This window comes from Sparus aurata, chromosome 14 (genome assembly GCF_900880675.1).
Source record: "Sparus aurata chromosome 14, fSpaAur1.1, whole genome shotgun sequence".
Classification (NCBI taxonomy): Eukaryota; Metazoa; Chordata; class Actinopteri; order Spariformes; family Sparidae; genus Sparus; species Sparus aurata.
The window spans coordinates 20041393-20069195 of NC_044200.1; the positions used below are offsets into that span (position 1 = coordinate 20041393).

The 27803-nt window shown below is 41.9% G+C and overlaps 2 protein-coding genes across 4 annotated transcripts in view; one reads left to right on the plus strand and one right to left on the minus strand.

Annotated features, from left to right (window-relative positions):
* Positions 1 to 760: 760 nt before the first annotated feature.
* Positions 761 to 13875, minus strand: cry1a (cryptochrome circadian regulator 1a). The gene is made up of 14 exons (XM_030440701.1): positions 13703 to 13875; positions 5092 to 5200; positions 4706 to 4848; positions 4437 to 4621; positions 4237 to 4325; positions 3870 to 4010; positions 3021 to 3332; positions 2545 to 2696; positions 2097 to 2299; positions 1868 to 1963; positions 1675 to 1773; positions 1495 to 1569; positions 1274 to 1378; positions 761 to 1145 (listed from the first exon to the last, which is right to left on the minus strand). Exons 1-13 carry the CDS (start codon positions 13858 to 13860, stop codon positions 1278 to 1280), a joined length of 1863 nt encoding a protein of 620 aa, XP_030296561.1. The 5' UTR covers positions 13861 to 13875; the 3' UTR covers positions 761 to 1145; positions 1274 to 1277.
* A 6517-nt stretch (positions 13876 to 20392) lies between these two features.
* Positions 20393 to 27803, plus strand: part of btbd11a (BTB (POZ) domain containing 11a) — a 185079-nt gene continuing 177668 nt past the window's right edge. For 2 of the 3 annotated variants that reach the window (XM_030440696.1, XM_030440698.1), the window contains exon 1: positions 20393 to 21516. In XM_030440696.1, the coding sequence (XP_030296556.1) occupies positions 20652 to 21516 (865 nt within the window). In that variant the 5' untranslated portion in view covers positions 20393 to 20651. The remainder of the gene's footprint in view (positions 21517 to 27803) is intronic. The other variant, XM_030440697.1, reaches the window with a different exon arrangement.

Genomic DNA, 27803 nt, shown 5'->3' on the forward strand with positions numbered 1-27803 from the left:
CAGTGAGCGTTGACCACAACCACACTGTGCCTGCCATTGCTTGCTAGTTTTTAGCTAATGCAGGGTGAAGTTATCTTCCCGCTTGAGACAAATAAACACTCTTGCAGGTAAAAGCAATAAACACGTGTGATCCAAAGGTCTAACTCATGAACGCACCTTTACAGCGACCCCATCGTATCTACAGAGGGGGTTACGATAGTCGTCCACAGTGTCGGCCACGTTGCATGTTAACATGTCAAAACGCTTCAGCTTTAAAGAACAGACTGAAACCGTTTGTATATTTAAACAAGTTTTAATTAAACAGGCAACACTGACAAGAAACAAGAAGCAAGTGAAGCAGTTCTCTGCAGTGGTACATTTATTGGGGGATTATACAGGGGTGGGACACCATGATATGATGATTCTGTATTCCTGTCACCTTTTTTTTGCAAACACTTGATAGTTCACGCCATACTGGCATTTCCTCTACAGTGGTATGGAGTCGAACAAGTCACCTACTACTGAGACAGCGAAATGAAATGAAATGACGAGAACGTGGTCCATAGATACGTTGGATGTCTCATAAACAGAGATAACCGCAAAAGTGGAATAAATGAGAGGACAGGCAGCTGTATTAGAATAGATACAAGAATTCTCACCATTCTTTTTATGTTTTTTTTTGCAGAATGGACGGTCTATAAACGTTTTCATTTGTATTGAAAATTTTTCCAAAAAGAAAAAAAAAAACCAAAAGATCCATCCACAATTAATTTTTCATATCAAAAATATATCAATGGGTCTATGGCTACACAAAGAGAGAAAACACACATACAATATCCAAATATGTACAAGTTGTATGTGAGCTGAAATTAGCAAATTCACTATATACACAAGGACACCAAGTCCAATATTAACCCAAATACAAGCACAGTGTAACAGCCGCTCCAGTGTCGTCAGCACCGGGCCGGGCCGCGAAGTCCAAATGATAATATACAGTCCTGTTACTTGAGAAAGTCGTGAATATGTCGAAATGGTGGCTTTTGATTTCTTCGGCTGAAGATGTGTTCATGCAACAGTGTAGTGCTGTAACAAAAACGTCAGTCTTTGCGTCCATTTTGTGTCAGGCTTTGTACGCCGTGTCAGTGACAGCGAGTCTGCAGACACTCCTGCAAGAGAGGAGACACACAAAGATGTCGACATTAAAAAATATGTGTGATAAATGCAGGTTTTTTGCTTCTATTTGCCTTGAATTTGATAAGGAATAAGTCAAGTTCGAGTAAAGTTTCCAACTCACCGTTCTAGTGGCTGCTCTGTCTCAGGACTTTAGAGCCTTTGCCGTGTCCGGAGTCCTCGCTGTGTCGCTTGCCGCTGCCCTGCGTGCTGCAGTGGAGCTCAAGTCCTGTAAAAACAGAATCAAACAACGGCCCGGTTTAGAAAGCCGCCCTGAAAATACAGTTCTAACATCTCTGCCATTATAAAGTATGCTTGATACAAGCTGGTGTTGTCAGTTCTCACCTTTCTGCATTGAACCAGGAATCTGCTGTGTGCCTTGAGTGTAACACATCAAACTGGCGCTGGTACCTGGATAACCTGGAATTCAAAGGAAGATTCAAGGATTAGCAGAGTCGCAGGACTTACGAGAACAACCCTGACAAATAAAGGAAAACAGATGTGGGGAAGTGAACTTGTCCTCACCCTGCTGGTGTGTTCCGATGCTGGTTTGTTGGTCGCCCTGCATGTACATCATGACACCGCTTTGCCAGTCTGCCTGGGAGTGAACCGGCATCTGATAGCCTGTAAAATGAATACGAGGACCTTAGTTCACTGCTGCAGACTAAAGAGGAAGTTATGAAAAACTGAGGACTAATGTAAGAATTAAGCTGCTTACCAGAAGGAGCTGCAGCATCACGCGAAGCCTCGACAGGGAACCCCGTCTCGCCGTTTCCGTTACCAGTGGGCGTGGACGGAAATGTCGCCAAAAGACCTGAAGACAAAGAACAGTCGGAAGTTAATACAGATACAAGATCACATTAATTTAGTTTTTTTTTTGTAGGAACTGAAGCTGATAAAAGCTTGTAGGATTTCTTGTAACTGTTTATAACTAGTGTTGTCCTTACCGAGGCCTCTGTAACAGGAGAGCTGCTGGTAGATCTGCTTCATTCGCTCGATGTTGAGGCGGCTGGCCTCCGCGTGGTGCACCATGGGTTTGGGGTAATGCACCCCGATTATACATTTGGCTGCCTTCTGCACGCTCTCCGGGGCGTTCCAGGGATCATAAATATACTTGGCTGGAAACCCTCTGAGAATGGGCAGGTAGCGCCTGAGAGAAGAGACGACGAGGTTGAGTGAACATGTTGGGTGGAATGATCTTGTTACAACAAGCAAGTGGAATTAGCCGACAGTGATATATCAACATGTGACGGATAAACACTTGTAATGCTGAAGACTAATGACTGTAGTTACAAGCATCAGTATCAATCATTATCTCCCATTAACAAAGCCGCACTTCAAACCACAGCATGTCAAACAAGCAACAGCTTCCCACTCGGGGAGATGTCAGCATACCGTATGTAATCTCCGTTGGGGTCCGTGCGTCGGCCGAAGCCCACGGGGCAGTAGCAGTGGAAGAACTGCTGGAAGAAGGAGCTGCAGGAGAGCCACATCCAGCTGCCTGCGTTCACACTCCAGTCTGCATCCAGCAGCAGCTCCTCAAACACCTGGAGACACAAACAGGCTTCAGGTGAGCTGAGGAACACCAGGACGCTTAACGTGCTGAGGGGTGTTTAACGTTTGACCCGCACAAGAACTTCAAACTACATTTTTTTAAAGTGACATTTCTTATGAAACAATATGATGAGTCATAAATAAATTAGAGCAAACTGAGTCACTTGTGGGAAAAATAGGTCACTTCAGTGCACATGGACATAACAGACTGGAGGAAAAACGAGGTATAAAAAACTCTTCAAACTGATATATAAGAAAAAGAATATTAAAATACCAGGGAAAAAAAGTAGACGTGATAATTCCTTGGGTTTATTTACCTTCATGCCCTCCTCCCAGCCGATCCACAGGTCTCCTCTGGTAAGGAAACAGGCCACGGCGTGTCGAGCCAGGTGGTGGATCCAGCCCTCTTGCCTCAGCTGGGTCATGATGGCGTCGATCCAGGGGAAGCCGGTCCGGCCCTCCGCCCACTTGGCCAGCGCCTCGGGGTTGCGGTCCCACGGGATCTGCACGCAGATGGGGTTGCTCTCCATCTTGTCGAAGCACGGGTTGTTGGTGGCTGCCGTGTAGAAGAACTCGCGCCACAGCAGCTGGCCGTACAGCGACAGAGGAGGTGAGCTGTTCTTCTTCACCTGGAGAAGAAGCAGGACACACACATTTGTCTCAGGACATCTTAGTACTACTTATCCACCAAGCATATTTCAAACCATTAAAGTTTCACTCTACAATTAAAGCCGTTTCAAGGATTTCCAGCACTTGAAGACTTAGTTTATACTGTTTTAATTATCCATTGCAAATATATAAGTCTTAATATTTTACTTGGTACGTCTGTCTTCAATAATACTGTGTGTTTCTTGGCTCTTAACATTTGATTTTACACCATCGCACCTGAAGAGGGAGCCATTGCAACAGAGCAGCACTGCTGTGGATAATTCACTTTACTCTAGATTAGATTAGGAACCATTAGGTGGTACTCTCAAACAACTCAAACAGGAAAAACATTCTCACACATGCTGAGGAAGGAGACTAAACTAAAATGGCAGAGTGAGGTCAGATACTCTGATGCTTTTTGTCTTTACCGTAAATCCAAAATATAATCAGTGTAGCATGGATAATGTAGAAGAGTCACAATGTGGAAAAGATCATTCGACATGTTTACAATGACTCACCTTCCTGTAGAGATCAGTGAGTTTGAAGTAGAAGAGGCGACAGGAGAGGCAGCCGAAGCGGAGGTACGAGCTGAGGCCTGTCGGGCTGGCGAGCAGCGAGTTGGCGTTCATTCTGGGACGCTCGAAGTTGGCAACCCACGCCTGATGGAAACACACACATGATGATGTTGTGTCACTCAAAGATGGACATTTAATCTCAAAAGATTGAGTAGAGAAATATCAAATTATAAATTCAATGATTTATGGAAATGTTTAGAAGGCATTTTTTTGCCATTTCTAGTTAAACAAATTGCTTAGTTTTTCTTTTGAATTACTAAACAGTCAGTAAAATCCTTGCTTAGAGAATTTTTAATCTGATTTGACTGACCTTTCTCTCCAAATGCCTCTCAAGTCGTGTGAGGGCTTCGGTCTCTCCCCCGGGCCACACAGCTGAGGACAGACCCTCAGTATCAAAACCTGCAGAGATCACATTAGAGAACATATTAATTCAGCTTCTGATTTAGAATTTCAGTTTGGAGAATGTGTCATCATGTCTTTTTTGCTTTCTGCCACAGTAGCCTCACTCACCCAGCTCCTCTAAGGAGGGCACCCCGAACTTGTCATCGTGGTCGTCGGACAGCGGCGTAGTGCACTTCCTCATGATTTCTGCCGTGATGGTCTCCGCGGGCATCTCCACCGGATCCATGCGACTGATGAGGGTCTGGAACCGCTTGTACGTGAGAGGGGACTGACCTCCATTTAACTCTATGATCCTGCAGGAGAACAGAGAGAGTTAAAGAACTGCTGGACACACAGATAAAGATGTTTAACAGAAGCTGCGGGTGATGTGAACTCACTTGTCCAGGTCATAGAGTGTGTGGGAGATGCGAACTGTCACCTCCACTCCGGCCTCAGAGGCCAGTTTCTTAATCGCTGCATCTCGCTCTTTCCCAAAGGGCTCAGAGTCGTACTCGTAAGACAAACGAGAAATATTCCATTCCTGGAGGACAGATGACAAAGTGAGCAACAGGAATAGAATAAACGGGAGCCACACAACACATAGTGAAGTTGCCTTTAGTAGAGAAATGACAGGAAAAAATATAGTTTTGGGGGATTTGGGGCTTTTTTGCCTCGACGCCTTCTTTCAGAAACAAAAAGGCAGTTGACCTAATTTTCTGATTTAAAACATTTTGACTCAAACATGTCAAAAAAAAAAAATCAAAGAATCAGAGGATCGTCTTACCTTGAAAAGTCTGGGAAAGACATCAGTGGGTTGGCCCCGAATCACAAACAGTCGAGAGTTGAGTTTACGAAGGCTGGAGTCCAAATCCTCAAGACTCTGCAGTAAGAACCTGGAGGACGACAGGAAGAAAGACAGAGTGGTGAGTGACAATATACAGTTAAATGGAAAAATCATGGCGAAATGTCAGGAACCCTCATGAGGGCGAAGCTGGAAAAATGGATAATACTATTATGTACAGTGAGTGGGGAGAGAAAACTGTTGTTCTGGGTTTGAAAAGACATGACGCAGCAGTTTCAACTCTGTTTGCTCTTTGATATGCAGATGAATGCAGGTCTATCCAGATGACCTACTCTCTGAAATAACAAACTGCTGCATTCACAACATGGAGCTGAAACCGGACGTTCCTAACGACTTGTTTCCACGACCTTTCAATGGAAGTTCAAACTTAGTACAGTTTCCTAGTCTCAGAGTGAGCCTCTATCTAGTGTTGGAGCCATTTGAACCCGTTAATAACATCCTCTGTATTTAAAATGCATCTGAAATGTGTCACATTCTCCTATATTAACTGACCTAGTTAATATTTGTGATGAATAACAAACAATAAAAGCCCTAATAAACCATTTATTAAACAAGTGTGTGTTATATGGCCATCCAGATAATGTTTATATACAATTACAAAGTATGTATCAACCATTTAAAAAGTAATATAAGCATCAGTTGGTACTTTACAATAAACAAGTGCTTAGTAAATGGTTTTTAAAGCATTTCATTGTGAACAGTTAAACAACTATAATGGATAACTTTAATTAGTTATAAATTTCCCATTTGTTAATGATGGTTATTATAAAGTGTTAACACGAAAAACTTCTTCAGTTTGATGATTTAAAGCAAGTGACCTACTTAAACAAATCTGCCTTTATTTGCTGGAGTTGGCAGATGTGGACACAGATTCTTGTCCACCAGTGTAAGGATGCTGATAATAGTAAAGGTCGAGCAAAACTGAGTGACATGACACTTTCATTAACGTTTCACAAGTGAGAAAACAAGAAAAGAGAGATGACATTTTACGAGAAAATATATCCACCAGCATTGTGCGCATCCGTGTTTCTGACAACTCGCTCTGAAGTGAGATGTGTTTAATAAATGTCGTGTCAGGAGAGGAAAATGCATCTGCCAACGAAGCTCAAGGTTCAACAGTCTGAGTGGAGCAGGTGTCTGAGTCAGCACAAAAGTCTGACGGAGCTGATATAAAAAGTCAGGAGAGACGGGAGGACTCAACCAGCCACTTTAATGATGGTGAAGGAGCCTGTTTATGTTGAGCTTACTTGCTTTTGGCTTAAACAACTTCTGGGGATAAAAGTAGAGATTTAGACATGATTATACATTAGAGATGTGCAAAGCTACTGGAGGTTAGCACTGATGAAAAGAGAAGCGCCTGACTCCAAACCTCACATTTAATTAAACGCACAGCATTTCAATCCCAGTCACTTCTTAATTAGGTCAAAATGCCTGAAAACAAAAATATTGACTGGGACTGAAACACTGTCCATCTGAATACATTTGTAATCTACGGTCAGAGTGCTCTTGTCAACTTGTGTAATAAAAAAATGCAATCGGCTGATGGGAAAATCTATATACATGTGTATATAAATATTTGAATATCTGTAAATACTGCCATAATGCTTTCTGGTGTGCAACAACATTGTCTGCAATAGTTTCCAACGACTGATGGTAAACAAAGAGCTATCTCAGTTTACAGTTTCGAGATGGCAGAATCTGTACCAGCAGAAAAACGTCACCGTACATATTATCATAATTGTGCAACGACCGTCTAGACTATAAACAGCCTTGAATTTAAATAATATTTGTTCAGACAGTTTGGCATAACCAAACCAATGAGCGGCTAAACTTCCGGGCTGAAAGAACTTACGACAACCTATTTATCATTTAATCCACTGACATGACATTTGCTGACATGAGCTTTAAAGTTACACAAGTTGTTTGCCCTTTATGGATATTGTCTACTATTTGTACAGTAATTATCTGTAACATTGCATGTAGGTGTACGGAGCGCTGTGGGGAGGTCGCAGGGTCCTGTAGTTAAGTTTGGTGCTATCTGATCGGCGCGTAGACTTTTGTACTTGCGGACGCCCAATCCAGCATTTTAGGCAGTATTGGAGAACCGTCTGACACCGTTATCAGCACTGGGACAACCATAATCCATACCAATCACTTTGTGGACCTTGATTTGTGTATTATATGACCTGAGCTTGTAATCTGGCACAGAAATGAACCTGCTGCATTATTCTCTATTGTTTGGATCCATTTAAAATGATGTTGCTTTTGCTTTAAGCATGAAAACATCAACTTGTATAAATTCTGAATATTACCTGTTGAAATCTGGTTTATTACCTCATAACACAATAATTCCTATAGCCTGAAGCCAGCAGAGCTACAAAGTGAAATGATACGATTATCGTTGAGGGCGCCAATTTTCTTCTTTGTGATCCTGACAGCATAATAACAGCCCACTTTAACCTCCACTCTGCATGGAGGAGGCTCTTGAGCTCATGCCAAGCAAATGTATACAGTCTTAAGTCTTTGACGATATAAAACAGAAGCTTGAACTTATCATTGAGGTTGAATTATGCAGACGGTGGATGAGTCAACCGAGCTGCATCCACATGAGTTTAATCATCACTGTATGTGACGTCAGTCAGCAAACATACTGACCCACAAGAGCAAATGTGAAAGGCACAAACAGTTTCTCACTATAACAACCAAGTACAAACTGTGATTCAGCATTATTCTATCATACAATCAGCACTGTGCTTCGAATTTATCTTGCAAAAATAAGACACATGCGCTGTAAATACAGCACACACACACACACACCACGACATGCGTGCAGACAGAGCGGCAGTAATACGGTGCTTCCCGTGCTGTTGCTATAGCTACCGAAGGTCGTAGGAGGAAGCTTCCTGTAACAATCAGGTCTGATCATGTCTGTAACTGATATGAAAGCCAGGTGGGTGCATATTCATAAAATCTATCACTGACAGTGAAGCTAAAACAGCCAACTGCCACTCTCTATTAATAACCACAATCATGGAAATATTTCAGTAAAAAAAATAAAAATAAAAAAATGACATTGACAACTTGCCTATTAATGAATTGTGTCTGAGTTAAGGGACATTTTACAGCTGAAAGATAAATGTGTGAGTGTTCTCTAGTAGAAGAATGATGTTATGCACCGTTTCTAAATTATCTCCTTTTTTTTCGCTGTTTTGTCTGACTGTCTCACCTCTCTCGACAGTGTGTGTTATTGTCAGATTGGTTGAGTAGTGTCATGTGAGTGATTTACAACAAATGCAGTCGGTCTGAGAGTTTCCAGCATTGGTTAGAAAAACATTTCTAAAATAGAAAATTCTTGTCTGAGAGTGAACAAATGGTAGATGATTCACACAAGGTTGTCTTTGTGTAATTTAATAAAGTGGTAAAAGCAAAGGGCAAACAGAGTTAACCAATTTCAGCTGAAAGGCCTCATCCTCCAAACAAACCCTGGCAGAGACTGACAAAGAGTCACAGACAAAGTCACAGTTTATCTCACACTCACAGACCTTCTGAAATTGAGTTTTTCACAAAACAATATCCAGCTGGCCTGACGACTTTGGGTGTACCCACAACACCCAACATGCGTCACAGAGTGCTATTGTGCACTTTCACATAAATCAGCGCCGTCACTGTATAAAAGTAAGTCAAACAGTTCACAGTTAAGCCAGGTCATAATTCACAGAGTGAAAAGGTGTAATAAACCATACAAATAAAACAGTGAAAGGGAATGCAAAGTAACAATATGTGGTTAAATGTAAATGATCAATTTTGCTACTACAGTCAGCCAAAAGTCTTTTTAGCTTTTTAAATCAGAATTTCATTCAGTTCATTAAGAGTTATGTGAAACTACAACACAATACGATCATATCAACATTATACAATCACTCTGTTGGTTGATGATAATACTGTAATGGCCTTGTACAGCCGTTTTGCCTGTGAGCTGCGCAGTAGATCCACAGAGAAAATGTTTTCAGCCCTCATTTCCTTTTTTAAACCTATGTGCAGTGAAGTGGATATGTTTTTATGTAACACTCATTGAGTAAGGTCATTTTTCAGGAACTCCCTTCTCCACTTTACAACAGCTCCACAGTCGATGTTCACATGTGGAAGTAGTTACAATCACAATCTTATCTAATGGCAGCTGAATAGCTCTCTCACATATCGGCTCTGATTCAGTGGGCCGGCCCACATGTTTGTTCCTGGGTCGGACCAACGTTACAGTCTCAGACCGTCTGACTCCAAGAGAACAGCAGTGTGAGCTTAATCAATGTTTATTTAAGATGTTTAGAGAAAGACAAAAAAAAATAAAAAAATCTCGTGTCTGTTTTTTTCCGTGCTGCCCTGCTGCTGTACATGGGCACTTCCCTCCTACTTGCTATAAACAGACTTTCATGGAGTCCCTCCGCTCTCATTACCCTCCAGGCCACCCATCATTACTCTGTCGACGAGCTTCGACAGTTTGAGGCATAAAGCGCTCAGATAGATATCAGATGGAAGCAGCTTTGCTGGGATTACTGCTCACACAGTTGCACTGCTCACCAGAGATAGCTGGGGTGTCTTGCAGCAGCAGCAGGAAATCAGAAGTAGGTCAAAAACACGAGAACTGTGGAGGGTTTTTCTACTAACACACTGACCTACTTACGCCACGCGGGGAGATGTTGGGGGGCAGGGAAAGTTACTGCGATTATGTCATCTGGCATTGACCCGCGTCAGTCTCTCTTCCAGGATTATCCCCCATAGATGGTAATGACAGGACTCGTCTCACTTCTACACAAGCAATTAAAATGATAACGGAGCTCGCTGTTAGCGCAGGTACACGTGATTACAGAGGGTGCAGGATATAAAGAGATTTTGAAAGCCTTCATTAAAATGTTCCCGTGGCATCAGCATAATAGACGTTTTTCTTGCTTTATGTAACGCAGACTGTAGCATACAAAATGTCCTGACAGACATGAAACTTGATATAAACATGATATGATGTTTCTTAAACAACACAAATGCCGTAGAATTAAATACTGTAAAAAAGCAAATGCACACCGTTTGATAATCATTTTTCATACCACGGTTCATCATAAAAATGGTAAACCAATGCAACACTGCAACCCTACAACCTAGTGTACTCTAGTTCATCAAAAATGGAGCTTAGTTGAAGTTTTTCTGCAAACTTTATTGCAGGGCACACATTTAGCACCAGCCAAATGGTAAAATATGCAAGTTGATGGTAGATTTGTTTTACTCATTGGCCAAAAAAAAACAAAAACAAAAAAAAGCAATGGTAATCTATTGAGTGGCTGATTTTTTTTTTGAACAGTCAATACCCATTGACTGTCGGACAAAGTAGTTAACTTTGGATGCTACACTCTTACTTTTGAAATGTTAACATCTGTTTTGAATACCAGTAAAACCCCTTGAATTGAAGAGAATCTGCAACAGCAAATCATCTACACAAACACAGTCTCCCGACTCTACATTAAGATTTTGATCCTCCAATGTTTTTCTCTCTGTTGCACTCCCACTGCTTTCACAGATAAAGGGTTTTATTAATATCTTTCCTGATACGTGCATGAAAATGAAATAAAGGAAATGAATCAGGGCGTACTGAGTGCTCTGCATGTGAGCTCTGCGTCATCCCATGCTGCCGTTGCATAACCATGAAGCATAACATGGATGCTCCAGAACAGGCGCGCCTTTTCTGCTGCCGCTGCCCTACTCTCCCAGTGACGGCATGGGACCGCAATGCAAACCAGAGCAGCGCAGCAGGAGAGGAAACAAAAACATCGAGCGAGACGCCGACTGTGCTGAAAATCTCAGGAGCTCTTTCACTCAGCAGCTGCATGTGCAGACTGTTTCAAGTGCCAGTTTCCACACAGGAGCCGTTAGCTGACTGCAGGCTAACGGCACAGGGTTGTCAAGTTTGTTAAAAACGATGCTCACTGTTTGTTTTGACTGAAAAAACTTCCCACTTAACACTGAAGTTTATTCAAGGCGGTTTACAAGGTGGAAGGTTGGGAAATGAGGAGGACAGAGCCAGTGGGTTAGAGGTTGGCAAACTCTTGCTAACTCAACCCGTCCTCGCTCTTATCTCTTGTCACATGAGCCTGTAAAGCTGCACATACTTAATTGTGTCACCAGACTCAAACAGGTTGTCCTATCTTGCATTCATGCAAGCACGTGCGCACACACAGGCTTACTGTCTGCTCAGAAAATGTCAGTTATGTAAAATGCAAGAATTAAATGCTGCAATGCCTCGCCAACGATGAACTGTGAGGATAAAAACAGGTCAAACTCAGGTCATACATCAAGACGAACAGACATAATCCACCTTTCATTGTCTCTCCAGGCAGTGCAGACTGAAGGAACAGACAAGCTTTCACTACATAGAATCAATGCAAAGAGATTAAAACCACGCTTGATAATTCATTAGTCTCAGCTCGGGTACATGCGGAAGACTTATTGAGCCTGGAGACGCAGATATTTCCTCATTTCCATCTCAGTGGCTTCAGATTTCGGAAAGATCTACATCTGCCAAGTGCCGTTCCTTGTGGAAGAAATGATGTGACTGTCTTTCACAATGCCATAATCTACTGACACATTTCGAGATTTTCGGTCTACGCCGCAATGACCCGTGGCGCTTTAATATGACCGAGTTTGGGTACTGATGCCGTAATAAGGCTGTGCACAGAGCATTAAGACCGCAATCCATTTTGGAAATAATTACAGTCTCGCAGGAAAGTGAGGATTAACACACCAAAATACTGTTTATCAATTTGAGATCTGACTTACCTTCTGAGGAGGAAAAGGAACAAGTAATATTATAAATGTCTGATCTCAGCCCCTGATATTTACTGTGCCTCATTTAATTATGCATCTGAAGGTATAATTGATGTTTGTTTTTTGGATGATTGCTGGGTGGAGATTGCAGTTTTTATTCCCACAAAATTTCATTATGTAAAAGAGGACACAATTGTGTGATTGACCCAGATTTCAGCAAACTTCATTACATATTATGATAAATATAAAAATCTAATCAGTTTAATATTATTCTATGATTCACTGTTGAGATTTCTGTCGTGTTGAAAGATGAAGTTAATACCTATAGGGATACAACGTTTTATACTTTTGCTTGAAAAATTACTGAAACTCCTTAATCAATCATCAAAATAGTTTGTTCAGCTACCAAGTACCTTTTCTCTCTTATGACATAACAAGCAAAACCTACAGTGTGGCGGAAAACATCTTATGCATACACCTGCTGTAAAGATAAAAGCAGGAGCAAACCAGTTTGACAAAGCTGTGCCAGATATTTGTTACATGCTTTCTATATTTTACAAGTGGGCTTAAATATTTAAGTTACTGCAGACACTTCAAAACAGCTTTACAATGCCAATCCAGACCAACCACATCTAATGGCAACGAAGGCCGCCTGGTGCGTTCTCATAAAAAATATGTCTTGGTGAAACGATGGATGCTACAGCGACAGGCTTTCCTTCTGTTTCTCTTCTCGCGAACTGATTCAACTGACTGAACAACCAGGCTGAATGATTTCGAGCTGTGTCGGTGATTCAACACGCTCAACCAGCCGAAAAAGCTGCCGACAAGGGACGACTGCCGACAGTGTGGGACACACCGCAACAACCAATCCCCAACACTCGACAATGGTCAGCGCCCTTAAATACATCTGCACCAACATCATCACAGTTACAATATGACAGTTCAAATATACTGCATTAAAAAGACCAACAAACACCGACCAATATATCTGCCTATCACAGATACAGCACGGATCGGTGCCGCTGTATATGTTGTCCTATTTAAACTTTTGGTTTCTTTTTCACATTACATAAGGAAAGAAAAGATGCCTTGGGTAATTTCTAACCTTTGAGTCATAGTGAAGTTTTTGTTTCTGTGAAATTGTGTCAATTTGGATGATAAAATGTAATGTTCAACCATTAAAAACATCCACATCAATTCTTATCTATATCACCAATATACCACCTATATCATCAAGTGTTTAATGACCAGATTTTCTAAGGTCGTTGCAGAAATTGTGCATTTATAAATACATATGTCAATATATCTATAATATATCTATGGTAAAAATCTGTTGGTTACTTTTATTGACTAATCCATTATTAATTTGTCTGTCCAACAATACAAAAACATTAAAAGTGATTATATTGTATTTTTGCAGTGCCCAACTGACATCATGTAATTGATGCAAATCCACAAAAAGATTGTCACAAAAACTCTGCAATGGCATTTATACATCTAAAGTGACCTAATCAATAACTCCCCATCAATAGTTGCACAAACATTACCTGCCAACTGCCTAGTTGATGTGTCTGCTAATCATTTGAGCTCATCAGCACAAAGAAAATGCTGTCAAATATAAAACTGCTGCATGCACTTGTCACAGAATCTTATAAAAACAAATCACAGCAATCCCAGAGAGGAGTCAGGTGTGTGATGGTGTTCTGCAAGTGGCTGCACTGCTCACCTCCACCTGTTGATCCCGACGTTGGAAGAGCCCGCGAACCAGGGGTCGAGGATGTAGACGCAGCGGACAGTATCCGCTCCCAGCAGAGATTCCTTGAGCGACGGGTTGTCGTGGAGCCGCAAGCCCTTCCTGAACCAGTGGATCGTATTAATGACCATTACTCAACTGGACGAGTCCTTTTATTCCTTTTTGAATTATTAGCAGTCTTTTGATGGTCGCTTCCTCTCTTGGTGGTGTTGAGTGTTTAAAAATAAAAAACAAAAATAGAAAATCCCAGACAGAAGCAGCAGAATCGAGTCCACTGAGAAATCGAAGAAAAAGCGCACGTATGCTCTTGTCAGCATACAGTTGTTGCGGTCCAGATGTGTGATTAACCTTGCTCTAACAAGACCTTTTCCATAATGTCGAAGAATTTAGAAACCGATGGCTGCTGAACCATTTGGGCACGAGACAAGACAGCGCGCGCTCCCCGTAAATGTGACGGGCACAAACACGGCGGGCGCTAGGACCTGACACGAGCCTGTCTTGTTGTATAACTTGTTTTCGCGAACACCGAGAAATACGTTTAAATCGTTAAATAAACGCGTTGTTTAGCAAAACTGTGCTCAAACGATGTTATTTAAGTAGAATCAGATGACAGCGGTGAATTGCTCTGTATTTTGAAGCAGTTGGTGCTGCTAACGGCCACAGGTCACGGCGCGAGTCCGGTTGCCGTGAGTACCAAGAAAGCTGGTTATGTAAATACAATTTCTGACTGCGATTCCGTCAAACTCGTCGTCCTAAAGTCACCTAAAACAACACTTAGCTGTTTAGAATTCTCTTCGGTTCCGTGTGTGCCGTCTTTCCCGCTGCCGAGCCGATATTTTGGTTGTCTGTATCAGAAAATTTTCCTCAACGTCCACGAATAGCTGCTCACCCTCTTCACCGCACCTACACAACTGGCACCGCCCACCACGGACGCACACAGCTTGGAGCTCACCGATTGGTCCAGAGCGTTTCCCGGCGTGGTCACGTTTCTGCAGCGTGCTTCTCTCCTGCCCTCACAGACAGCAGGCAGCTAGCGTGGCTCCGTTAACACACTTGTGACGATGTTACTGAATTGTGACCTCTTATGGTAGAACGAGCTGCTTCAGTGTGTTAGCATGCTAATTCATAAAAGTTCTGTCGATACATGTTATATCGGAGAAGACAGAGTTCGCAGAGGTGAACGGCACGGTGGTGTTTTTGGGGAGGTTTACTAAAAGTACACTACTCCAAATGAATTAGGGGTATGGGAATATTTTAGTGCAAAAACAGTGTCTTTGTCAGCGTGTAAATAGTAACTAGTGGTGCTAAAACGAGGATATAACATATGCCGAATTTACAAGAAGGTCCAAATAGTTAAGAATATATCAGACACGGCGCTTCAAAAGGTTTATAAAGTTCCTCCTAACTCAACAATTCACAAAATTGAGCGATTTTATAAGGGAGTCTGGGTTAGAGGAGCTTCTCTCCCTCTTCGTGGCTGTTTTGACCTATATTATGCTAATATGCTTGTTGTTAATTACAGTTAATAATGATCAGATTAGTTTTATCCTGGCTGTTCGAATTATTACAAAAACGTGAATGCCGTGCAGCAGTTACATGACATCATAACACAGGCTGACCCTTCTTTACCCCAGCTGTGACTCCCTCCTCCTCCTCCTCCCTCTGGGTGTCAGCCTGAACAGCTTACCGGCCTGTTTACGACAAAAGAACCCGGATCAGCACGTGAAGTCAGGCATGATCCGCCCGCACTCTTCAACGTGTGTGTGTGTGAGTGTGTTTCATTGTAGTACTGTTGTAGTACAGTAGTAGGCTGAAAGCCACTGACGCACTTTATATAATAAATCAGTTGTGCAGTTTAGAGTGGCACTGTGTAGTTTTGGAGAGGAAATCCAAACTTAGACTTTTAATATTAACAACAGTAATGAGGTAATAAAACAAAGTTTCCACAACTTTATAAAAAACTGTTCTCAGAGGAAGATAAGGTCCTCAGGTCACTGTTTAAAGCTAGAAAGGTGGCAGGGTCCGCCACATAAAAACAAAGTCAAATAGTATGAAACTGTCTTGTCCTTGAAGGTCAGTTTGTTTACTCAGTTCATTCAGTCAGCTGGTAAAAACTCACAAATAGTTCTGTATGAGGCAGAAGCACATTGAAAGCCAACTTCAGATTAGTTGTGATTATATCTTAAATCTGCATAACAGATAAGATATCTTTCTCCTTTATTGTACACATTTTCAGATAAAGGAATAAACACAAACAAAACTTAAACAAGTAAAAAAAACAACTAATAAGACTACTATAATAAATACTACATACACATTTTACAGTGTTAAAGTTAGAGTTTTACATTCAGTGAGGCGGTACTATTTTCTTCATAAAGTGCAGAAACTTTGCCTGGATTCTGACTATTCTTTCTTATATTAAAGTCTAATATAAAACCTTTTATTTCCCATCTTATCTTGACTAAAACACAGGATTACATCAACCATATTTATTTCAAGAACAACTGTATGTTTCTTTTTTTTAAGATAGTTTAATCTATCTGCACAAGCCAAAATAGTTTTGCCACGTTTGCCATTGTCTTTCATTTTCTCACACTATAACTGCTTATTTGGGCTCATGTAATATATATGCAATAACTTAGAATAGAATAGAAAAGCTTTAAGAGTTGTCCTTTTATCTTCTCTTTTGTGTGTAGCTATATGCAGATAATTTTCAATGCCCTATGTGCATCACTATACTAGTTTTTTATGTAATATTTCTCATTCTTTCCCCAGTTTACTTCATGCTCATTGTTATTATGAGGTGTAGTAGCAATATATGTAATTGTATATAATGTAAATAACCGAGAAGCATATAAATATTGTCACAATGCTGTAAGTATGAACAACATAAAGTTAAATATATATAATTATTTGGTCTCTATTCTTATATTTGCAACTACAAAATTTCTTGTGACTCTGCCATTGTTGTTATGTTGTATATGTGCATGACTTGAGGGTGCCATAAAAATTAAGTTATCATTAGAATAATGTTAATATAACATATACATTGTCATAACTGCTATTGTAGTATCATTATTTTTATGTGATTTGCGTTAATATCTGACGCAATGTTTAAATGCGTCACAGAATTCTCTTACATAAAATTGCTTCGTAATTATGCAAGATGCAAATTGCAGCCGGTGGCCTGTGGAGGTGCTGTAGTACTGCATTCTGTCCACTGAGGGGCAGTATGACATCACAACACTGAAGCTCTCTTCCTGACTGATATGAACTTTAACAATTAACAATTAATAATAGGCTATAATTATCTGTTAAAGTCAAGGTTTAGAAAAAGAAGAGCATTTTTTGAACAACAAAAGAAAATACAGTTGTCTATTAATGTTTTTTAAACAAGCCAAAGATAAAGATTTACTGTATATATACAGCTGACATGGTGTAAAGCAGCATACTCAGACATAATTACACAAAGCACATTTCAGACAAAGACAAATCTAAAGAAAAACACAAGATTTAATGTGTCGCCAATTATACAAACATGACTGCATGACCAAGGAAGCCCGTTTACATGACACACACTCTCTGCTGGCAAAACACGAACATCTCGCCGTGGAGAAATCATGTTCATTTTGCTGTTACCAGGCAACCAACGCTTAATACGTGAGGACAAGCTCTGGAGGACCACAGAGCATGTAGAGAAGCAGCTGACAGCTGCCCACCTCCGCCGCTCTCACCTTAGTTAGTCAGCAAGATATGCTGCATTGCATCAAGAGCTCGTGTCAGCCTGCTGGAGATGAAGTCAGTTGATGTCACTGGCGGAGAGAAAGGGGATGTGCTGATGATGACATCTGCTGAGACAGAGGCTCTTTAGGCAACATGGATTATTGTCATTTAATCAAAAACACAGGGCTGGGTGATGAGGCTTTAAAGGTGCAGTGTGCAGATTTGGAAAAAAAAAACTTCAGAAATGTCTTCACATTCTATAATAATTACATAATTGCACCTTTAATGTCCAAGAATCACATTATTTTATCTCATATTGTCTTTGACTGCGGCACCTCTGTACGAAACGCGCCGTCTCTTTAAGAACCCCCCTACCGACAGTGTGCTCTGATTGGTCAGCTCTCACAGGCCTGAGCAGGCATGTTTCCATGTTTGGTGTCTGTATTCGAAGGCACATGTTCTCAGGACAACCTGCACTCATCTCTCTATGAATTAAATCTTACTTGTTCCGATCGCGGGGCCTTTAAATATTCCGTCGTTTTCTCTGTGGAGCTCCTGTTGGAGTATTTCCGTCTCATCCCTTATGTTGACAGTTAAACGATTCAATATTCAGTCAGAAGAAGAAAGAAAAAATCTTCACAAACACGTCCGTCTTAGCCAGAAAAGTTCCACATCCGACAGCATTCAGAGGCTCGATGTGTTTCCATGCAGGAGGGTCTTGGCTTTGAGATCCATCATGCAGCATGGTGCCGCTTTTGTTTATCATTTGTCAGCCCAACAATGAAGCTAAGATAGCGACATGAGTTGTTTTACACTTCTCGCTGTCAGTCACTCTGCGAGAGTTGGGTGGGCGTCACAAAAGAAAACACAAATATTCCAGTGTAGTGAGCTTTCTTTTTTTTTCAGTTCTGGCGTGGTGACTGCGGTGTCATGCTAAGAATATGAAAAGGGCCTGTGGCATGGCGGGCAGCAGCGTGGACAGATGGTCGGTCCAGCTCAGACGTACAAGGAGAAGCCCCGGCAGAATGGATGAATCATCGTTCCACCAACTGTTCCCCTCCCAGCATGCTCTACAGAATCCGACTCGCTCAATCTTTGTTATCGTGGACCCGACAGAAATGTTGTGCTATGATGGATAAATCATCCGATGACCTCACGATGAAGCGATGCTAAACCTTGACGCAGGACTGCAGGTCCCATCTGAAGCATCTCTAAATCCCCCCCCCCCCCCCCAAAAAAAAGAAGCTTTGGATGGTGAAATATTTATGGGGACGTTAAAGCTTATGTTCCTGGGAGAAAAGCTGCAGACTCACTTCCACTTCACACCAGAGGTGGACGAGCATGACGACACGCAGCAGCTTCTCACTGCAGGACGCTGTCATCTCTGCAGAGCTTCCTTCCTTTAACTATCAAAACACAATTACTGAAGTCAAATCATCTCTGTGTGGGAGATGGAGGGTCCATATGAGTAACTGATTGACCTGAAGGCACCTGACAATGTGGTGGTTAAAATGTGTGTATCTCCTCCTAGTTGTGGAGATAAACTGCACAGCGGGCGTCTCCTGCAGACACAGAGCTGCAGTGATTATGTGGTGAGACGTGTGGATGGAAATGAAAGGAGATTAAACAACCGCATGACCTGAAGTTACTGAGAAAGAAAGAAGAATAAAGCAGCGCTATGTGTAACGTCTGCGTCTCCTCTCATCTCTGTCACAGCGTGGGCTGTTTTCTATGGAAGCTCATTTCTGACAGCTAAAGTTCAAAAACATGATGAAAAATAAAGCTTTAGGGAAAAAAAAGTCAGAATTATGAGATAGAAGTGTAAAAGTTATGAGATTAAATGTCACGATTATGAAAAAAAACCCTGAAATAAGAAATAAAAAGTCATAATTATTAGGTACAAAATTGAAATTATGATATAAAAGTCATAAATGTGAGAAAAAAAAGTTTAAATTAGATAATAGACCTAAATTCTAAGAATAAAAATCATAATTGTGAGGCAAAAATCAGAAATACTAAATAAAAAGTCTACTTATTAGGTACAAAATTGAAATTATGGGATAAAAAGACATAAGTATGACATATAATCTTAAATTATGATATAAAAAGTCATAAATAGGAGATAAAAAGTTTAAATGACGAGATCATAAATCAATATTACGAAATATATAACAAATAATTTGAAAAAATAAATAATTTATGTCAAAAATTGTTGAAATTGTGAGACCAGAAGCCACATAATGATATAAAAAGATTACTTATGAGATAAAAAGTCAGAATTATTAGATGAAAATCGAAATTATGAAATACAAAAGTCATTACTGTGAGATTAAAAGTCATAAATTGGTGTTAAAAGTCATAAATATTAAATATAAAGTCATAAATATTAAATATAAAGTCATAAATATTTAATGTAAAGTCATAAATATTAGATATAAATTCATAAATATTAGATATAAAGTGAAAATAATTAGATAGAAATGTCATAATTCAATATAAAATGTCAACGTTACGACAACAAAAAAAGAAAAGAACAATCCTTTCCCCCTCATTATTGGGATTTAAAATGAGATTTTCTTACTTTTAATTGCTTTCCTTTTTTTATATTTATATTAAAGCTAAGTCTTCATTATTTCTGATCTTTACCTGGCTTCCATACAAAGAGATGGTCTGTAAATAATAAATAAAGCAGAGTAAACAGTGTGATGACCTGCAGCTTCTGAATATCAGATGAATCTGCTGCTTGTGTCTCATTCCTTCACTTCACGTCTCCTCCTGTCATTGGGCCTCCGTGGTTCCGCGTCTGTGGTTCTGCAGCTCTGTTCCAGCCGCACCAGGTACAGAGCAGCAGCCAGGTTGCGTGTGTCACTCACAGCTGATGCAGACGCTGATTGGCTGCTGGCTGCCCGCGGGGCTGCAGGCTCCTCCTCCTCTCCTCTCCTCCTCCTGCCCGTGCTGCGCTTGTTGCAGCGTGAGCGCGGAGAGTCTGTGCGCTCTCGGGTTACGCGTCTGAAGTTGTATTCAGGAGGATATCGGAGACATCCAGGCGCGCAGAGGAAGGAAAGTAGAGGCTCACACTTTGCGTCGTTTTCACTCTTTACGCGGGGAAATACAATTACGCGCTCGGGGGACGAGGAGGAGACGAGTTTGTGGCATTTAACTGGGAGACCAAGCATACCCAACAGTATGCGGTGCAGTTATGGCAGGCAAGGGTAAGACAGTCGTGAGGACGCTGGAGGATTTAACGCTTGATTCTGGTTATGGTGGAGCCGCGGACTCGGTCAGGTCGTCCAGCGTGTCGCTGTGCTGCTCCGACACGCATCAGTCCGTCTCGCATGGGGGCAACTGCTGGCATCTGACCGAATCCATGCACAGCCGACAGAACAGTTTGGACACCGTCAACACCGTCCTGGCGGAGGACACGGAGATACTGGAGTGCTCGGGTCAGTGCGCCAAGCTGCCCGAGCTGGAGGACGTGCCATGGAGCCTCGGCGAGGTGGAGTGCGCACTGAGGAAAGACGAGGAGCTGATGGTGGGCAACCCGCCGCCGGAGGTCCTGGCGCGGCTGTCCGCTCTCATCAGCCGCGCGCTGGTGAGGGTGGCCCGCGAGGCGCAGCGGCTCAGCCTGCGCTACGCCAAGTGCACCAAGCACGAGATCCAGAGCGCCATCAAGGTGGTGCTCTCGTGGACCATCTCCGTCAACTGCATCACGGCGGCCCTCAGCGCCCTGTCCCTCTACAACATGAGCACCGGGGACAAGTTCAGCCGCGGCAAGTCGGAGCGCTGCGGGCTGGTGTTCTCCGTGGGGAAGTTCTTCAGGTGGATGGTGGATAGCCGGGTGGCGCTCAGGATCCACGAGCACGCTGCCATATACCTCACCGCGTGCATGGAGAGCCTGTTCAGAGAGGTGTTCAGCCGCGTCCTGCGCAGCGCGCTGGTGGAGAGGGACAACGGGATCCCCAAGTTTACGCTGGAGTCACTGGAGCAAGCCATCAACAACGACTCGGAGGTGTGGGGGCTGCTGCAGCACTACCAGCACCTCATCTGTGGGAAGAACTCAAGCGGTAAGACACGACAGAGAGAAATCAGTGATTGAATGTCCACATATGATATCCAGTTTCCCCCCCAAAACCAGCAGAGAACCACCTTCATTCCACATGTTAACAGATGTATCCAGGAACAGGTGGCTGCTTCAAACACGAACATGCACCTTCACGTCCAGAGATTCTCATTTCTTCACGGTTTTGAACCTGAGAGGCTTCTTTTGTCAGAGCACACAGTGAGAATCTGAACACTGACACACATTTAAACTGTGTAATGAAGCTTATCTAACTCGTGAAATTGCAAAAATGTGCTGAGTACGTCTGTGTCACCTCTCAGTTCACTGTCACAGCGTGGGCTTTTCTATGGAGGCCCATTTCTGACAGTAAGTGATGCAAAAAACAAGATGAGAAATAAGCTTTGTGAAAAAAATGCTACTGAATGTCACAATTATGGGATAAAAGTCAGAATTATGAAATAAAAAGTCAAAAATAATTTGATGAAAATGCATCATTTAAGATAAAAAGTCAAAATCTAGATAAATAGCTAATATTATGATGTAAAACATCAAATAAATATGAATATCATGGGATCAAAGTCAATATCTGAGATTAAAAGTCACAAATATGAGATGAATAGTTTCAATTATGAGATAATAAATCAAAATTATGAGATAATAAGTCAAAATGATTAGATAGAAAGTCATAATTTAAGACAAAGTCTGAATTATTAGATAAAAAGTCATGATTTTAAGTTAAAAAGCTGAAATTATGACACAAAAGTCAACATTCTAAAATAAAAAGTAAAAAAATAAGTAGATAAAAATTCATAATTTACGATGAAACTCATATTTATGAGGTAAAAGGTCAAAATTATGCGATAAGAAGCAGAAACTAAGATAAAAAGTCAAAATTGTGATAATTAAAAAAAAAAAAAAAGACAAATTTTTACTTGTAAATAATGTTTTTGGATGTGATTTGGGATTGGTTGATTGAGTTCGTGCCTTCCTGACAGGACCTCTGACACCGGAACGCTCTCATTTTCAAAGCCGTGCAGAGACTTCCGTCTGAACAGGCATTTAGTCCTGAACAACATCAAACAGCTCCTGTTTTCTTGAAGCTGTTGTGTTCCCACGTGAAGAATGTGGCTGCTAATGAGTGTTTGTGTGTGAGTGGTGAGTCGTGACGTGCAGCAGAGCAGCGTTTGTGTTTATATATCGTGTGTTTGCTGGCCTGGTTGGCAAAGCTATTACTGTCTCACTCCAGAAGGTGTAAGCTGTCAGTGTGGGCAGGCCCTCTCTTATCCAAAAGCCCTGAATGAGTTGGCTCCAACTACAAAGCAGAGGGGACTTGAAATGTTATGTCTTTAAAAAGCGAGGGCCAACTGAAGTCTGAAAATATCACAGTGCAGCTAATTTGTTGCAGCGCGATTGTTTTCCTCGCAGCTAGAAACTTAGTAGAGGCGAACAACAAAGATGCTGAGAGGAATTTGGTGCAACTTGGAAAGATTGTTCCAGAAGCTCTGAGATAGAAGATTGTGTCATTAATCCAGGTTTCCCTCACACTGCAGGCTCTTTTCTATAATCCAGACCCTTTGGCTTCTGTCACATACACCGAGAAACGTAGGGCTGATGCAATTAGTCGACTAATTGATGGTTTAGATGGACATTCTGATGATTCAAGCTCGTCCGATGTGAATATTTGCAGCTTTTCCTCCTCTTACATAATCACAAACTGGAAATCTTGGAGTTTGGATCGTTGGATTGAGAAATAACCAACATTTGGACTATAAAATGTGAAAAAATACTGAGAAACATGTGTCACTTTTTGATTATAGCACCTGGAAAGATTGTCCAAGAGGCACTATGAAGATTAACTGATAATCTGAAATAGCTCTCAAGTAAGGAAATTCATCGAGTCATGGATGCAGGTTTTTCTCACGAAACAAACAATTAGTCCATCAATTGATGACCTACATGGTCATGAGTCAAATTTCAAGCAAAAACGGAAAACATTCTGTGACACAAGCTTCTCAGATGTGATATTTTCTGCATGTTCTCAGAAAAAAGCTGTAATGTTTAAAAGAGTGATAACAAATTTCCTTCTTTCAGATCCACATCAAAAGTTAAAGGGGTCTATTCTGGGTCGAGACCCATCCTCCATCTGAGTTTGGTGGAAATCTGTTCAGTAGTTTTTGTGTCATCCTGCTCACAAACCAACAAAAACAGGCGGGTCATCTCAGTTTTGAATATTTTTTTTACTTTCTCGTCTTACATCATCATAAACTGAGCGTCCTCCAGTTTGGACTGTTGGTTGCACAACACAAAGATGTCACCTTGAGCTCAAAAACAACTTCACCAGAACCATGACGGATATTTTTCACTCAACAATAATCCCAGCAGCCCAGTTCTGACTTTAAAAGGTCCCAAAAAATTAAATATTGTGAAAATTGCTGATCACAGTTTCCCAGAGACCCTTACCTCTTCTTTTGTCTTACAGACATTTATTCTATCAACAAGTAGAATAGCACTCAGTAGAGCGTATACCTCCGCCAAGTCCCAACAGTCCCCTTTAGATAACAGCCATCTCAGTAGGCCAGAGGTCTTTCATCTGAGAAATGAATGAACATGTCATGAAAACAGCCTATTTCATGATATTAAAGAAATAAATTACTGGATCTGTCCCTTTATCTGAATCCACACTAAAAGTTAATGGGGTCTATTCCGGGTCGAGACCCATCCTCCATCTGAGTTTGGTGGGAATCTGTTCAGTAGTTTTTGTGTCATCCTGCTCACAAACCAACAAAAACAAAACATCACCTTCTTGGCAGAGGCAGGTACAGAAGTCAACATTTAGTCGACTCGAGCTTGTCAGATGTGAATATTTGCTGCATCGTCCTCCTCTTACATCATCATAAACTGAACATCTTCCAGTTTGTGCTGCTGGTTGCACAACAGAAAAGATGTTACCTTGTGCATGAAAATGCCACCTCCGAAATGATGATGAAGTGTGAAAGGCCTTAATAATAATAATAATATCGAGGAAAAATGCCAATCATGTCCTCGTAACAAAAAAGACTTTTAATTTACAATCACGTGACACAGTGATGAACAGTTTCAGACGCCAGAACCAGAAAATGCATCTGAAACGATGAACTGATTATCAAAACAGTTGTTGATTCATTTCATTCCAACCGAGCGACCGATTTATCGACTATTTGTCGCAGCTTTAAACGGAATGTCGGGACATTTTCCTCTCTCACCCTTTAATCCCCTCATCCGTCCTCACAAACCTCCCTCTCCGTTTGACACTGATATTTGGCCCTGCTGCTCTGCCTGGAAAATTGCAGCAGAGGAACAAGAACAGGTACTTTCTCTGTAGACGGCGTGCAGAGCCGAGCGTTCATCCCCCCTCCGCTCCCGCCCCGTGGAACGCATCATTTCCTGATGGTGCAGAGGAGGCTGCAATTTGCACTCGCACAAAAAAAAAAAAAAAAACAGCGTGATGTCATTCTGTGACAGTTCGGGCAGGCAGAAAAATGTGGGGATTTAAAACGGTTCTTTTTTAGAAGAAGGAGGATTGAATAGTCAGACCTGCAGAATCACCGACATATTAATCAATAACACTCGTGTGTCTGTCGTTTCCTTTGTCCTCTCGGTGGTTGTTTGGTTTCTGGAGCCTATTGCAAACCAGGTACAGTAATGAGACCGTGTAAGGAGAGTTTCTTTTTTTGTAAGAAATGTGGTCTCTTGCTCAGAATTTCACCTGCAGAACAAAAAGCAGTGCGGCACATAATGACTAAATCCACGTTTGCTCTGCACTCCCACTGACCAGACGTGACAGCCTCTCTGCACAGACTAACGAGCCGAGCTAAACGGAGCCTTTTCTTCTCTCGCTTTGTTTTCACGCTGATGTCCGACCTGGACATTCTGATTATTTCTTACCGATGAATTGCGCAGGTCTTTCTTGTAATCTCTCAACACTCATTCTGAAACTAGCAACACCTCTATGTTTAACTGCTTACAGGTGGAGGTAAAAGGCCGTTAAGGGAAGAGAGTGTCAGTGACTCATATGAATGTTGTCTGATCTGACGCCCTTTGGAAGGATGACTGTTTTTCTTTTTCCCGCTCAAATTCGCTCATTCACAGATTCATGTGAGTGTTTACTGATTTCCCACCTCGACGGTTGACGTCTGGTCGACTTATTTAAAGGTACAATATGTATATAAAAATAAACTATACTATAAACAGTGGGGTAAATGTAGCTGCAGTTAGGTAGTAATTCCAGTTAGCTGTGCAGCTAGCAGAGCTGGGGCTAGCTGGTTAGCATGCTAACTGCAACTCTCAGTCTTTCACATTCTTTTGGTAGTTTTAGTTGACTTTTGAACGATTTTAACTAAAATTGCACCTTTTATTAAAACATGCAGGACTGAAAATGTAATCTGTCATAGTCACACACTTTATTAACCCAAAAGTTGACCCTGACTTTCTGGATACGAGGTTTCACAGCGCTATAACAATGCTACGCTACTTCCGCCTTTGATTTTCATGAAGATGAAGAGGTTGCGTTTTTGGAAAATGCGGTCATTTTTTGATTTGAGCAAACAACAGATGCTTCAGCTTGTCTGAGGAGGAAGGTCTTGGTTTTGAATCTTTCACCCAGTGTTCAGTTCCCAATTTAAGAGTTAGGCCCAATCGCTTTACACCCCTTGTTTCTACCACCTAGCTCTACTCCTCCGATTTACACGATATATCCTGATTTTTGTTGTGAGAGAGGGCTAGTAGCTAACCTGCTAGCTAGCTTAAGTTACATTGTTGATACTGATTTGTGTATTCTTGCATTTCGATGTCTTTCAAAGTTGCATTTCCAACCTTTGATGGCGTACGACACCTGAAATCTAACTGAAGAATCAAATTTAACTTGGTGCCACTCCTCTAATGCAGGATAGGAGCTAATATTCACCTATAAAAACCAGGTAATGAAGCAGTGACGTTTCTTATTCGTTGACTTGATCGATAGTGTGAACTGTTCATCTGTATCCATCAGATAAACGTCACATGGCATCGATCACAACTGATGTTGAGGGTCTTGAAGGGTTGTCCCATTTCACAGGGGGAGATTTCAACCGCCAGCTCTCATGTCTCTTTTCTGAGGGGCAAGGAGGGACTTGAAAACGAGGAGTAGGGGTAAAGATTAGAAATGAGATTGAGCCTTCGTCTTCTGCAATGACTTTACCCTTAAGCTGCACGATGTCACTGTAGTAACGCATGAAAAACCTTAGAAAATCCACTAGAGATGCTGCAGCTCGAGCTCTAGTGAAACGTGAGCCATTCATCAGCCTGCGTGGACAGCCGTATTGATTACCACAGAAGTGTATCTCTTCCATCAGCGGCATGTGAGACGGGCGGCCGAGCAGCGTGACTGAAACGCCTGCTGTGGCGACAGGCCTTTAAGGGCGAGACGAGTGTCAGAGCTCGTTGTTGTCTTCCCGGCGTGATTGTCTTGTCTTGATTCAAGTCAAAACAAAGTGACGCGCGACCGGCTCGTCAGGATCCAATTCAACCGCCGTCCTATTTAACAGTCAAACTCCAGAAAGGAAGCAGTTTGAAGATATTTGTTTCTTGGAGCTACGCGTCAGGGCCGCAAACCGCTTCTGTCGTCTGTTTGTGACGTTGTGGAAGCCTAAATAAAGCCCCTGCAGGCGTGTGTCCGACTCCCCTCGTGGCGAGCGTGACGTCAGACACAAACAGCGCGGCCATCGGCTCCCAGAACCTGCCGGGGCGGCGTTTAAATTTGGGATCCCGAATGACTTGATTGCATCTGATTACGTCTGACCTTCCCCCGAGGAACCGGTCCATCCTCCGCAGGACGGATGACACAAAATAATGGAAGTGCATCGCCTGCTATAGTCGGTTTATTAAATTAGCAGCGGGGTGTCTGCTCTCCCTCCTTCTTCACTCTCGGCCGTCTCAGTCTTTCACACCATATTTTATTGTGTTTCCTGCTTGAGGGCGGGCTCCGTGTTTGCATGTTTATCCTCCACTGTGGTTTTTAATAAGCTCAACTCATAACCACATGATTCTGGCAGAGCCTTTTGTCGTCCATTCTGTTATTATTCTCCGCCTGTCCCTTCCTCCCGTCCTTTGGGGTGGTCTCACAGATGAGCTGACAGATTGCTGCCGTTCTGGTGCAACCCGGGCAGGCGAGCTGGTCGTGATGGATTTCTTTTTATGTCATGGTAATTTCATGAGACCTAAAAAAAAGGCTGCTGCGCCCACCGCCCCCTCCTCCACCGCACGCTTCATTTTCAG

Excerpts from the sequence above, each read along its gene's own strand:
- cry1a (XM_030440701.1), bottom strand. The coding sequence starts at position 13,860 with ATGGTCATTAATACGATCCACTGGTTCAGGAAGGGCTTGCGGCTCCAC. Across the intron at positions 4,011-4,236 it reads AGAGGCATTTGGAGAGAAAG|GCGTGGGTTGCCAACTTCGA; the intron begins GTCAGTCAAATC and ends TGTTTCCATCAG. Across the intron at positions 3,333-3,869 it reads TCACTGATCTCTACAGGAAG|GTGAAGAAGAACAGCTCACC; the intron begins GTGAGTCATTGT and ends CTTCTTCTCCAG.